Genomic DNA, 15,450 nt, shown 5'->3' on the forward strand with positions numbered 1-15,450 from the left:
GGTGTGGTGTGGATTTGGATTAATCCTGAATCTAAAACTAATTTGCATTGATTCGAGACAGGTTCAGGCAAAGTGGGAAGCCTCAAAAACTAACCGGATCAAAACATTTCTGAAGACACAGCTATTTGCACTTAGAGATGCAATATACTCTCAGTTAACTGAAAGTCAAGCAACCAGAATTATCAAGTAACTGGTAAAAATATTGAAGAAGTAATATTTTAAATAAAAAGCCGATTTTTACAATGCAGTAAAAGTGTTACATTAAGATACGTTTGTCTTTATTAAGCTTTTAATTACTGTATTTCAGTTTTAACATCAAGTCAATACAGAGTTTATAATATGGTATAGTATGGGGTATAATATTAGGTCTATTTTTAATACTAATTTTCAAGCAATCAAAAACTACATTTGTCTGGCATCTACCAATCTCCTTGGGGATTGGTAGACTGAGAGTTTACTGTAGTTATATTTACATTTCTCCCCAAGCTTTTGAAATAAAGCAGAAGGAGGCAACCTTAGTCCTAGAGATATTGTTGAATTGCAACTTCCATCTTTCTTCACCTTTGGCTAAGCTGCCTAGAGATAGTAGGAGTTCTCCAACCTGCCAAATTGAATGCAACCTGGAGAGAGAAGAAGAGGACTATATGATGTAAGCTAACTTCTAATCTAGGGCTGGGATTGTGCAGGCCTTCAGATGTGGCAGAACTGCAGCTTCTAGTAGCTGTACCCAGCACAGCCAGCAGTGGAAAATCAAAACATAATGGAGGATGGCATGGTTTCCGCCAGTATTCCAATTTTGGGCCTCATGTACACTGACCAGTTAATGCAAGTGGTGAGACAACAAAATCTCACAAAAGCACATGAAAGAAAGCCCTAGTGCTTTGTAGTTTGTGTAATCACCATTTAGGCCTTAAGATTGTCCCAGGATTTCCTATGGAATCATCTGCACAGCAGAACCGCTTTCTTCTATATCAGTTTGAAGTTGGGGTTAATGGTGGGTGCTCTATCCTGACTTGGGCTTGATCTTCTGATCGGCAAGATTTTTCTGCAGCACAGCGATTTAGCCTGCTGTACTAAGCCCGGCACAATCTACTTGATACAGTCTCCGTGGGGCATAAATATATTTTTTAAATAATTTCTTTAAAAATCAGGAAGCATGTTTAAAGGCAATATGCAAAGATTCCTTATGAATCATTCACTAGTAATAAAAACAATATTGCCAATTCAAAAATATAACCCAACAGTAATTCTCATGTTAACAGCGCTCCATGCAGTCATGCAGGCCACATGACCTTGGAGGTGTCTATGAACAATGCTGGCTCTTCGGCTTAGAAATTGAGATGACACCAACCCCCCAGAGTCGAACATGACTGGACTTAATGTCAGGGGAAAACCTTTACCTTTACCTAATTCTCATGTTTGATAGCATTTTTCAAAAGTTTAGTTTATTTCCAACTTTCTTCCGTGCACTAGTTGCAATTAGTATAATTGTCAGGGGAGAAAACCAAATTGAAATACTGTAGGCTCTCAGTTAACTGAAACTCAAGCAACTGGAACTCTCAAGCAACTGACAAAAAATACTTTAAATTAAAATTGAAATCAAAGGAAATGTTAGCAGAAATGTTCCATTAGGTTAGTCTTTATTGGATTTTAATTACTTTATTTCATTAGCAATACCTGGCAAATATGGAATTTATGGTATGCCACTTAACTGGGTCTACTGTATTCTAAATTTAATAATTGAGTTATAGTTGTGTGTATGGAATCTATTTATGCTATCTTTTTTCAAAGACCCTGTTAAGTCAAAGCCATACCAGAAGTGGTGGCATCAGACACCAAACAGAATCAGGTCACCTATAAATCCTGAAAAAGAAAGAGAGAGAAGATTGACTTCATAAGAGCATTAGGCTCTGGTGATACTTCCCACTGTGTTGCGTTTTGTGCTTGCTTTAGGCTCCTTCTGGCAAAATTCAAAACCTATTTTGTCATTTCAGTCTAATACACAACATGAATACCTGGAATTTCTACAATGCTAATTATAGTTTCTACTTAACTTGTTTAGTTTTCGGGTGATCATTTAGTTTCAGTTGTATTCTAAGACTATGTCAAGCTTGTGTTGTTCTAAATCATTCATGAGTGTGATTTGAAAAGAATAAGACACTTCATTTCATCAACCCAGCTTTTCTTTATGAAACTCTCAAATGGCAGATAAGCCTTGGAACATGAAGAAAATGGCACTGTGTGTTTTAGTAAAATAACCAAAAGAACAGTAAAATTCATGCAATACCGTTACTTTAAAGCATCATAGATTTCAGAAACACTTGTTCTTGTTCTTCAATATTTATTATGCTTGGTAGTTTTCCTTGTATATAATTTCCATTAAACTTAGGTTAAATAATTCCATACAAAGAATACAGCAAAGATGCAAAGGGTGTGTCATCAATGTCTTAAGGACCACATGCAATAGGGAACAACTGGGGTTTTTTTTTTTTTTTGAAACTAGTAATAATTACATGCATTTCAGGTACTGCTAGAAATTAATGGCAATGTATGCAATTAAACAGGTAGTGAATAGCTTTGTTCTAGTTTCATGGCACATAAGGCGGTGGCAATGGGTTGGTAGAGATCTTTTCATAAGCTGGTGGAGCATCAGGCACCTACATTAACAAAAGTTGGGTGATAAGAATCATATGAGAAATATTAACAAACTTTAATTACTTCTATTAGTATTTTTTCTTAAAGGTTTCCTGTCACTTTCATGGTCTTTTGAAAAAATAGTTAAGAACTCCCTTATGTTTTAATCTTAAAACTGATACTGTATTTGATATTAGATAAATATGTTTGCCGAAGAGCAGACTTACATGTAAATAAATTTGATCAATTCTAGATTAATCACACAGATTATTGTAACTAATGACATCAGTGGGACCAAATTTTTGCATAAGAGGACAAAATCTTGTCAGGAAATATGTTCAAGAGACTGCTGCAGGTAGGAAGGGACAGGTAGCCCTGCTTCCATTTGCATGCGTCTGAATCTCAATGTAATACCTGATTACATTGTTAATTTGTTAATTTTCTTCGGTATTACATATCACAACTAAGAAAGAGAAGGAACCAAGTTTTTTTCATTTAAAACTTAGCATAAAGTTTTTAAAAAGATGTGTGGTACACATGTGCATTTTGGCTGAACCTCGATCCATTTCTGCTTGCCTGTTTCTGATAGACCCATGAATCCATTTTTGCATGCCTCCCGAAAACAGGTGGGTAGCTGGGTAGCCATTTTTGTTCCACAGCCGAAAAATGCGGCTAGATCCAGCCCATTGGCAGCAATGGGGAACCTATGAGGCTCCCCATTTCATTCCTGGGACACCCTTGCCTTTTTTCCCTTTGAGGGATCCTGGATTCCAACAATGGGGTTAAGGAAGCAGACACAGCTTGCATAAGACACTCCATGATGTTCTTCGATTCTGATTGACCCAACAGGCAGGGCTCACAGGGAAACCCATTGAGATCAGCATGCAGCAGCCTCTGTGTGCCTCATGATGCCAAAGAGGGGAAGGGGAGCCATGATCAGCTGTTACGTGGGAAAATGTGATGGCTGGGCCCGTGCCATTATGGCTATCCAAACAAACTGGATTGGCCGAAGGGAACCAAACATTCCGAATCTGCACAAGCCCAATGTGTGGATGACTGATGTATAGCCAGCCTTCCACACTCACTGGGGTTACGGGTACAGGACTCCTTAAAAGTGAAAAATTCCATTACCCAAAAGAACATGTCTCTAGATATTTCTAGGTCTTCCAGCTTGACTCTATAGTCAGCTTCTGGAGGAAGTTGACCATAGAGTTGCACTGGAGAATTGAGAGATTCTTAGAAAGAACATTAGAATCAAATCCACAAAAATAAAACCTGCAGATGTGTAACATCAGACTCAATATATACTGGAATGTAAGGCACACAAATATGAAAATAGCACATTGTCCACAACAGATGCAGCAGTGGGTTCTGTAAAAACAATATAGATAGCAACATGCAGAAACACACCTACACAAATGTACATAGATGTAGCAACTCCACTTCCTAAAAATGTACAAAGTTACCTCCTGGTCACACATTTTAGCAACAACAATTTCTCTTTCAGGAAGAAAGATCTACTAGAACAGTTTGTCTGGCGGACTGAAACAAGATCTACTACCCACCCTTACTGAAATGATTGATTTTACAATTAAACTTTGAAGTCTCATATCAATCAAAATGCTCACTAAGTTCTCATGAAATTTAAGCACACACCTTCACAATATCCTTGAATTTTTGACATAATGTATTTTCTGGGAGGGCATACAAAGACCGATCATCTGTCCTCCAGTACAAACGTTTTAAGAAGAGTTTATTTAGCTACACTTTCTAAGAATGCCTCTCTAACAACATCTAGTTTTAGAAGAATTGCACTCTCTGGCCATCAGAAACAGCTTGACTAGATATAAGGAGAAAAAGTCCTCTTACCGCTTGGGTAAAGTTGCTGTTGTATTCCTGCAGACTTAGCTTGGAGCCCAGCAAGGCACTTTTACCATCTGATGTCTTCATAGTGGTCATTCTGAAGTTCTTACTCTGTAGCACAGGCAGAATGAACAGAAGGGAAGAAAAAGAAAAAGGAGACCAGAAAAAAAATGGGGACAAAATGAATTGGTTTTGCACATGAGTCTTACATCCAGAGAAAATACAATCATGCCCAGTAAAGTGGTCAGGCCACACTATTGATGTATTGATTCAATCACTCTAGCCCTATGTCTTCAAGATCTGAGCAGGACAGTTAACGACAGGTTCTTGGAGGCTTCTCATTCAAAGTGTTGCCAAAGATTGATGGGTTTTTTTCCATGTCAGGAGCAACTTGAAAAACTGCAAGTTGCTTCTGGTGTGAGAGAATTGGCCATCTGCAAGGACGTTGCCCAGGGGATGCCCCGATGTTTGATGTTTTACCATCCTTGTGTGAGGCTTCTCTCATGTCCCCACATGGGAACCTGGAGCTGATAGAGGGAGCTCATCCACGCTCTCCCCAGATTAAAACCTACAACCTGTCAGTCTTCAGCCCTGCTAGCACAAGGGTTTAACCCATTGCACCACCAGGAGATGTTGACTTGATAGCAAACAACAGCTTGCATCTGTGTTTATTGCTTATCTCTGTCTCTAATACCAGTTTCAAAACTCCACTGGCCAGAATGTTCCTTCCATTTCTTTTATGCACTCTATCCGACATTATTATTCATAAATAGGTAAGAAGCTCATAGGGGTGCCCTCTTCATATTGCATACAGTAGAGTCTCGCTTATCCAACATAGCCAGGCCAGCAGAATGTTGGATAAGCGAAAATGTTGGATAATAAGGAGGGATTAAGGAAAAGTCTATTAAATGTCAAATTACATTATGATTTTACAAATTAAGTATCAAAACATCATGTTTCACAACAAATCAACAGAAAAAGTTCAATACATGGTAACATTATGTAGTAATTACTGTATTTACAAATTTAGCACCAAAACATTGCAATGTATTGAAACAGCTGTTTTTCCAGGCGAGAGGCAGACTGCGTTGAATAATACAGAACGTTGGAGGAGTGAAGGTTCAATAATTGAGACTCTACTGTATTTGTGAGAGCGGGGATTTCCTTGTTCTGACATGGTACTACATGCCCCCTGCTGAAGCTAAGCGGGTTTGTGTATGTCTGAATGGGAGGCAACAGCAACCCTCATGTTGAACTCATGTATTATTCCATTATGGGTTCTATTACTTAGTAAGTCGGGTTTTTTGGTGACACTATCCACTATATTCATGCAGAACATTTTTAAATTGTCATGTATATTTGCATAACTCCGCCAAAGGTTTAACATTTGCCAGGGCTCAGCTCTAGTGTCTTGTTTCACATATCAAGGTTCAACCCATGAATATATGCAATAAGGGCATATTGGAGCCCCACTGAGCAGAATGTTTTTACTCAATGGGGCAGAATAATTAATGATTATTCATCACCAAGGGCCTCATCAGACTGAGGTTTTTCTCCATTTCTACACACTTCAGTGGGTTGCCCATGGAATTTTGTCACTGCAGAGTGTAAAAATGGGAGGATTTGAAAGGTGAGCAGGAATTCACACCTCTCCCTGGACATAGAAATGCTTATAAACAGAAAATTTTCCTTGGAATAGGAAGTGATGAATGTGCCCGTTTACACTCCATTGTGTGTGGGTGTTCATGTCGGCAGTCTGCTAATGTCCCTCAATGCTCCCTCTGTCACCATTAGTGGTTTTTAGTCTGTATGGGTCCCATTGAGAGAAGTGGTTTAAAAGTGTGCTGCTCTCCTTGAAATGGGAGACTATGTGAAGGGAAATGAAATTGATGGTTGAACTCAAAATTGGAGGAAGTGATCCCGTGTGACGAGAGTGAGCAAATTCTCCATTTTCTTTAACGATGGAACACTACAGAACACCACGCAAAGAAGATGCCTCCCTCCCCCCTGCCTTGTGGGATGAGGTCCTAGGTGTTCTTATGCATCAGTGATTAATGATTTCAGATCTGAAAAGGTAGATTGTAATGAGAAGACTTGAGTGTCCGCATGTTTTCTTTGAAATTAAGCACTGTCCAAAACTGGTGAGTCTAGCAGGCCAACTATAGCAATAAATACAATCCTAACCAGGGTAGTAATAAGCCAATGTATCCTTACCAAAAGGTTTCTATAACCTCTGCGCTTTTTATAATACCAACAGCCAATGAGCAATAAAGCTGCAAGAACCACAACAAGAAGTCCAATACCTGCAGCCCTGTTAAAAAAATGATAGAAAATCATTATGTAAAACATGTCTTTTTAGAGATGCCTTCAGTCTTTGTAAACATTAGACTGGGCATAAGTGTAAAATACTCAAATCGCCTATACACTAACACACTTATGGTGTTTACGTCTCATCAAAGTACAGACATAAAGATTTTTTTAATTTAAATAGAAAACTTGATATAACAAGCCGTAATACAAGGTGTCTCCTGTTTAACCAAAACAGTACAATTCCCATATCTGCAGAACCAATATACATGCTTTAGCTTATCCAGCTTTTCAGATATTCATTTAGGACCTCCTGTACAAACAACCTTTCTCAGTACACTTGTCATTTCTCCCATTGACAAATCAACCTCTGAGAGTATTCCTTGTGTTGTCAAACCACAATACGTCCCACCAGCTAATTGATTCCCCGGCTGGCAAATCCCTGCCTGTCATTTCCCCACAAAAGGGAATCCCTGCCTGGGGGCAGCAACATCAGCAGTGCTCTCAGCCAATTAGAGCACAGATTTTGCTCTCTGTATGTCTTGCTTTCTCTGTATGTTTTATACTTGCACACTTTGAGGTATCTGCTTGTACTTCCATGCCTTTTGACCAAACTGAATAAACCTCTGTGGCTTGGCTTCAACCTGGTGAGTGTTTCTTTGCCCATATGGTTTAGCTTGCGCTCACCAGGCACAGATCCTTTTACCCGCGGTCCTAATAATCCACAAAACTTGCCAGAGGAAACCTTATGGTTTCATGGAGCTAGCCACGATTCTGTGGTATTTCTGCCTCTGGTAACTAGACTATTTGTTAAAGAAATGATGTTTTCCATTAAAATTATAATTTGCTGTTAAAGAAGAATTCAGCATAGATTAAGAGAAAGGAAATCATATTTGAAAACAATCAGAAGGGTGTTTTAAAGATTCAAATTGATGCTCTGCTTACTCTTCTGTTGAAAGTGAAGTGAATTTCTTCCCTCGGCCAAAGCTGCCATCAAAATAATGATCTCCTCTGGGCATTTTGTTTGGCAGGGGTCACACCTGTGAACAAAGTTATTAACCATTCCATACAATACAATCCCATAATATTCTTCATATGCAAGACAAAAAAACAAGCTTAGCAGAGAGATTATACTGCTTATACGTAGCCATTGAAATAACAGAGATGCAGTAGGGCAAGGTTAGGGAATGTTTGGCCTCTCAGATTTCTGAGACAATCCCCCCAGTCTTTTACTATTGGCCATTCTAAATGTGGTTGATAGGAATTACTAACCAAACACCCGGAGAGGAAAGATTCTGTGTCTCTGTCATATGACTGGTTTTCCAAAACTATGTATGTATGAATATTTAAATATTTGACTAGGACTCAGAGCAATCAGCTCAAATTGCAGGAAAGAAGATTCCACCTGAACAATAAAAAGAACTTTCTGACTGTAAGAGCCGTTCAACAGTGGAACTCTCCGCTGTAGAGTGTGGTGGAAGCTCTTTCCCTGGAGGCTGTTAAGCAGAGGCTAGATGATCATCTGTCGGGGGTGCTTTGATTATGCTTTTCCTGCATGGCAGGGGGTTGGACTGGATGGCCCATACAGTCTCTTCCAACTGTGTTATTCTATGATTCTACAAGGGGCTGCTGATAAGTCTTTGGCTTTGTGTTCTTGTGTGTCTCATATATGTTTGCAACATTTTGTGTTTGTAGCTTATGGCAACAGTGATCTAGGCATGTGGGAAAACAAAATGGCGGAGTCTAAGGCTATATTTATGGCAAATGAGAGCAGAGGAGTGATAAAAATCCTGTTTCTGTAAGGAAAGTCCGCAAAGGATATTCATGGTGATCTGTCGCAGACATTGGGGGATCAATGCCCTTCATATTCTATAGTTAAGAACTGGGTTGCCAAATTTAAAATGGGCCACTTCATCACCAATGATGAGGAACGTCCTGGATGACCGAGAGTGGTTGTTGTTCCAGAGATCGTCAATGCTGTGCACAACCTCATACTAGAGAATTGTCGAATTTCAGCTAAAGGAATAGCAGACATCAAGGGGATTTCTCATGAACATGTTTGTGTCATTATCTATGAACATATGAACACGAAGCAGCTCTCTGCAAAGAGGGTCCCCAAATTGTTAGAAGTGTGTTGGTATCAGTGGAGAGTATGTGGAATAAATGTAAAGTTTCATCTTCCTATCCCGTTTCTTTCTGGGTAAAGCCAAAGATTTATCAGCAGCTCCTCGTATGTATATGGCCTGCCAGAAGAGATCCAGCAGCCAAATGAGCTGTTGGAATTTAAAACACAACAGAAGACCTATCTCTTCTGGGAGGCCTACCCAGGCAGTTTTTAGCTATGGATTTTAAATCTACATTCTATGTTTATTGTGTTTTAGTTTATGTTTTTCTGTATTTTTATATGTGTATTTTATAGAAATACTAGTTTGGGAACCCAGTGGTGCCTGGGTTATTAGAAGAAGGCATTGTTTGTTTTGGGATGTTAGGTAACATCACTGAAGTTTGGTCCAGATCCATTGTTGGCTGGGTTCAGTGCTCTCTGGATAAGGGTGAACTACAATTCTCAGATTCCCGGGGCAATCACCCCCAAACCCTGACAGTATTTGCAGTTGGCCATGTTGGGACTGTGTGCCAAGTTTGGTCCAGATCTGACATCAGCTGGGTTCAATGCTTTCTGGATGCAGGTGAACCACAACTCCCAAAATCAATGTCCATTTCCCCAAATCCCTACAGTATGTTCAGTTGTTCATAGGGCTTCTCTGTGCCAAGTTTGGTCCCAGGCAATCAGTATCAGTGAAGGTACTGCAAGTCCCATCATCCATGGCAAGTCCCATCATGGCAAGTCCCATCATCCATGGCAAGTTTGGTCCAGCTCCATCATTGACTGGGTTCACAATGCTCTCTGGATGTAGACCAAGTACAACTACTGTAAATCATGGTGAATTTCTCCCCAAAACTGTTGTTCAGTTGCTGATCCATTCCACTGTTTGTTATTTGCCATAGGAAAGGGTAGTAAAAAGTTAAGGAAGAGGCAGTGGGTGGGGTCATGCAAATTCCACAGCAATGGAGAGAGAAAAGAACCCTGGGATGTGGAAGGAAAACAGAACATCTAGGATGAAATTGTCCTCGCATGAAAGCCTTCACTTGGGTGGGGGGCAGTACGGTGTTTATGGAGGACACTGGCAGGGTTCGGGCTACATGTTCATGGTGCTCATTATAACCTGCATTGTCAGTGGAGGGAGGGACATGGGTGTCTCCTGCTCAGTGGGAACTATAGCTGTTTGTGGAGGCACCCCCAAGCACTTGCAGCAGGCAGCGACAGCACAGTAGCAGCAACTCCCTCCTCCTCTGCCTCTTCTTCCTCCTCTTCCTCAGAGGGCACTATTGTAGGGAAACCCAGGTCCACTGTAGGGATTTCCACTTATTGCGGGTGGTTCAGGAACATAACCCCCACGATAAGTGAGGGAACACTGTATTATGATAAGGTGTCATAGACAAAGGTTGGCTCTGCAGTGTAGAGTGAATGCAATTTGACATCCCTTTAACTGTCATGGCTCAACACTATGGAACCATGGGCTTTGTAGTTTGGTGAGGCACCAATACATTTTGGCAAAGAAAGCCAAAGGCCTTAATAAACTACATCTCCCATGATTCCATAGCACTGAGACATGGCAGTTAAAGTGATGTCAAACTACATACATTCTACAGAGTAAATACACCCCAAGATCTTAGTGGAGCACAGCCAACGGCCCTATGCTATAATTCTCAGTCAATGACTACAACCATTAATAGGTTGTAAAGGAGCAGTCTTCCGTCCCTTGTTTAGTGATGTGCAAGGGCAACCAGGTACACCCTTCTGGTCCACTTGTAGACAAGAGCAATTGTATGCTCAGAGGTTGTCTGGATTGGCCTTAAGTGCCTGGGAAAAGGCACGCACAAGGAAGTACTGAATGCTTTCTTGCACAATAAACATTAATCTTTTTGTGTATGATGTGTATGAACCTGTCAACTTATGGCAATCCCATGACTTTCATAGGGTTCTCTTAGGCAAGGAATACAAAGAGCTGTTTTTGCCAGTTCCTTCATCCGAAATATAGCCTACAGCTTCTATGTAACTGGAATATATCAGCATTGGCCAGCAACTGGATTCTAGCTGCAGAGACAGCCATTGGCTATGACATTTCAATGCAAAGTTCAATCGCATTTTTCAAAGGTCTACACACCTTTTAAAGGTCAAGATGTGTATGCTTATATTATGTAAAGCAACTTAAATATTCGAATTTGAAGAGGAGCCCCAGGTGGCACAGTGAGTTAAAGCACAGAGCTTCTGAACTTGTTTACCGAAAGGTCGCAGGTTCGAATCTGGGAAGCAGAGTGAGCTTCCACTATTAGCCCCAGCTTCTGCCAACCTAGCAGTTGGAAAACATGCAAATGTGCATACATCAGTAGGTACCGCTCCGGCGAGAAGGTAACAGCACTCATAGAATCATAGAATCATAGAATCAAAGAGTTGGAAGAGACCTCATGGGCCATCCAGTCCAACCCCCTGCCAAGAAGCAGGAATATTGCATTCAAATCCGTGCTGTCATGCCAGCCACATGACCTTGGAGGTGTCTATGGACTTAGAAATGGTGATGAGCAGCACCCCCCAGAGTCAGACATGACTCGACTTGATGTCAGGGGAAAACCTTTACCTTTACTTAATTTGAAGAAGTATAGCAAAGCGGAGGAACTCTCCCTGATGGAATTGGGAGGCGCTTTATATGGCTGTCCTAACATGGAATCTGGTAATTTCCCACACTTTCCCCTTTCTTAAAAAAGTGTATGGAGAGTGTATGCCTTGTTTTTAAGCACAGTAGCATTTCCATTGGGTTTATACTGGCATACTGGCACACGTTTTTTTTTGTTTTGTTTTTTCATGTTAGGGGCAACTTGAAAAACTGCAAGTTGTTTCTGGTGAGAGATTTGGCTGTCTGCAGGGATGTTGCCCAGGAGATACCTGGATGTTTGATGTTTTACCATCATTGTAGGAGGCTTTTCTCATGCCCCTGCATGGAAGCTGGAGCTTACAGATGGAGCTCAGCCCACTCTCCCCGGATTGGAACCGCAGACCTATCGGTCAGCAGTCCTGCCGGCAGAAGGGTTTAACCCATTGCACCACTTGGGGCCCAAGTGAAACAAGATTTGTACTTCTAAACATAATTGAAATGTTCACATGGCATTGTAACTGAAATCTTTGTCTATAGCCTAAGTGTTTTTGTACAGAAGATGTCACAAGTTTTGCCTTCAGTGCTGTTGCAGATTCAGCGGTAGGATCAGGTAGTGGGACCTTGTGCAGCTAATCTCACTTTCACCCTTTTACAGATGTTTAAACAGTAGTAGAAATATGACACAGATAGTCCACATGTGTGTGGGGTGTGTGTATGGATCCCCTGGGAAAAGCCATGTTTGGGGCAAGTAGATTATAGTTGCACAATAACAGTCTTCAAGAAGCAATTACTGTATTTCTTCACACATCTTCCCCATACAAGCTTCTCTAAAAAAGAGGGTGCGCCTTAGAACTGCGGGTGCTTTTGTGTCTTTTAAATAAAGCTTTTTTTCTGTTGGCGGTAAATAAATAAATAATAATCTTTAGTTGTATACCACTCTGTCTCCCCGAGGGGACTCAGGGCGGTTTCCAGCATAGAGCAAAGCATTCGATTGCCAACACAAAATCATATAAAATAACAATTATAGAACATAAACATATACTATTAAAATAACCACACACATTTAAAAGCTGGAGCACCCGGAAGCGCAGTGGGTCAAACACTTGTGCTGGCAGGACTGCTGACCGACAGGTCGGTGGTTCGAATCCAGGGAGAGCGTGGATGAGCTCCTTCTGTCAGGTCCAGCTCCCCATGCGGGGACATGAGAGAAGCCTCTCACAAGGATGGTCAAAACATCAAAACATCCGGGTGTCCTCTGGGCAACGTCCTTGCAGACGGCCAATTGTCCACACCAGAAGCGACTTGGAGTTTCTCAAGTCGCTCCTGACATGAAAAAAATTAAAAGCCAGTACCAATATTATTCCATCGGGCAAGATTGGAACTACCAATGGCCAAAATTCCAAAGTGGGCCTAGACAGCTATGAGAAGGCTAGTGCAACAAAGTCACATAGGGTCGGGAAGTGGATAAAGTGTGGAGCAGGGTCCTAGCTGATGGTCAGGGTAGAGCCTGGGGCTAATCATTTTCAAAGGACTGCTGGAACCACCAGGTTTTCAGGGCTAGTGGGATGTGGATAAAGTGCAGAGCAGAGTCCTATCTGATGGCCGGAGATGGGTCTGGAGCTAATCATTTTCAAAGAACTGCTGGAACCACCAGGTTTTAAGATCCCTTTGGAAGGAAGATAGTGATGAGGCTTGTCTTTTCTCCCTGGGGAGGGCATTCCAAAGGCAGGGGGCCACCACCGAGAAGACTCTCTCCCTCGTCCCCACCAACCGTGCTTGGGATGGTGGTGAGAGCAAGAGGAGGGACTCCCTGGCATATCTAAGAGTCTGCGCTGGTTCAGAGTTAGCAGAGATAGGAGGGGCCCGAACCATTTACTAAAATTAGTGTGCATCTTACAATTGATGGCATCTTAGAATCAAATACATGCAATAGTTACCCATTTTGTCATTGTAAAGCAAAATTTCACACACATTAAAATAAAATTACAGTCTCTAAATAACTGCCTGGAAACAATATGGTCCCCAAATACAGAACTTCATTATTTATGATCTAGAAAAAATAAAAATGCTGTAACGGCATACATTTTAAAAACTTTATTGGGTTTTAAGTTCTTCCTTCCCTGCAATTGTCTTATTTTTGTTTCTAATCCCACAATCAATACTTTCTAATATGTTTGTCATTTGTTTAAATAGACAAAGAAAATTAACTGTCCATATCAAATCAAATTGAATGGTTTAATCTGATTTCTGTGACTGCAATCTCAGAAACGCAGGGATAAACATATTGGCTGCAATCTTAACCGCTGTTACATGGCTTAAATCTGATTAAATGCAATGAGATTTGAATAGCCTTTGTGCAGTCACGATCTTCAATTTCCGCTAAGCATCACAACTGCAACTTCTGGTATGAATAACACACACACATTCAGTATCAAAAATTTAAAAGCAACACAAGAATAGAAATGCATTTTTTCATTAAATGCACCTTTTAGAGTCAAGGAAACACTAGCAAAGCAAAACCTTAATTTACTGCAGAAATCAAGAGCAAGGAATTTATGACTTACCTACTTACACAGATCCAGACTATGGCTGAGAGCTAAAAGTATCACAAGATTCCCTCCCCCTCCCCATTCTGTTTTGCTAACTTTTTTCACTTTTCCCTTGTGGACAAGCAAGCGCTCATGACTATCACGAGTCTGAATTCCTGGCAGCCCAGCTTTTGATCATGCTAATTGGCCTGAAATGCTAAATCCCAAGGAATGGCTTCTGTTCTTTTAGATTTCCCCATCCCTGTTGCCCCTTCACTTCACCTGGTTGCTTAAAAGTTTAGCACTGAATTTCTAGGAATTCCTGGAGGAAAGGTGGCTTTTCCAACTGATTTATGTGAGCAATAGAGTTCATGTGGTCCTCATCTTCCCAATAGAAAGGTCCAGTTCTCCAATGGACCTCGATTTATAGAAAGGCCAGTCCAATGGAATCTTTGTTTTCTTTTCTTTCTTCACTCCAAAGTCTATACTTATGATCTCTCGTTATCTTATCTTACATAAATATTTATATAGATAAGCAGGCTGATCTCCTAATCAGAGCTTGGAAGCATTATGGGGTGTTTGGGGGGGGGGGGGGGTCGGGTTGGATTATAAATGCCATAATCCTCTAGTCAATATGGCCATGTTGGTTGGCAACATTCTCACACATTGAACCCCCCCCCCCCCCCCAAAAGGTAATTTTTCCAAGCTCTGATGTCGAAAATCACTAGACATTATGCTAAGTAGGCAGAGTTAATATGTCTGGGGTTTTAAACAAAAACATACTAGGTATCTATATAAATAAACATGTAATATTCATTTCTGAGATTAACAGCACTCAAAAACCACTGGATGAATTGACACGAAATTTGGACATTACACCCCTAACAAACCAACGGATAACCATCACTCATAAACCCCTTCCAAAAAACAGCGGAAAGGACTTAAAAACCCAAAAAAGCTTAATGATGATACAGTGCATGCATGAAAATGACAGCTCCTAGCATCCCCTAGACCGGGCCCTTTGGGGGGGGGGGGGGAAAGGATGCTCCAAATGCACTGCTCCAAGTTGCAAGCTTGCTTCTCCTTGGATTTCTTTGAGAGCATCCCAATCTGTACTTATTTCCTATTTCCTATTCCTGGACTGCATCTCCCAGCAATCCTCCAGATAGATAAGATACATAGATTACATAAAGATAGTGGATAGGTAGATCAATCAGGAAGACTGCCAGGAGTTGCAGTTCAAGAATAGGTAGAGAAGGAAGAAGGGAAAGAAAGAAAAAGGAAGGTGAAGGAAGGAGAGAACGAAAGAAAAAAAGGGAAGGAAGGAGGGAAGGAAAGAGGGAGGGAGGGAAGAAGAGAAAGAAAGATAGAAAGAGGAGGGAAGGTTGTTCACAGCAACAGGTGGC

General features: G+C 40.9%; 1 protein-coding gene across 1 annotated transcript; it reads right to left on the bottom strand.

Annotated features, from left to right (window-relative positions):
• Positions 1–2,321: 2,321 nt before the first annotated feature.
• Positions 2,322–14,165, bottom strand: MLANA (melan-A). The gene is made up of 5 exons (XM_060762298.2): positions 14,081–14,165; positions 7,750–7,844; positions 6,712–6,808; positions 4,504–4,608; positions 2,322–2,657 (listed from the first exon to the last, which is right to left on the bottom strand). The coding sequence occupies exons 2-5, from the start codon at positions 7,821–7,823 to the stop codon at positions 2,589–2,591; spliced, it is 345 nt and encodes a 114-aa protein (XP_060618281.2). The 5' UTR covers positions 7,824–7,844; positions 14,081–14,165; the 3' UTR covers positions 2,322–2,588.
• Positions 14,166–15,450: the final 1,285 nt, after the last annotated feature.

This window comes from Anolis sagrei, chromosome 2 (genome assembly GCF_037176765.1).
Source record: "Anolis sagrei isolate rAnoSag1 chromosome 2, rAnoSag1.mat, whole genome shotgun sequence".
Classification (NCBI taxonomy): domain Eukaryota; kingdom Metazoa; phylum Chordata; class Lepidosauria; order Squamata; family Dactyloidae; genus Anolis; species Anolis sagrei.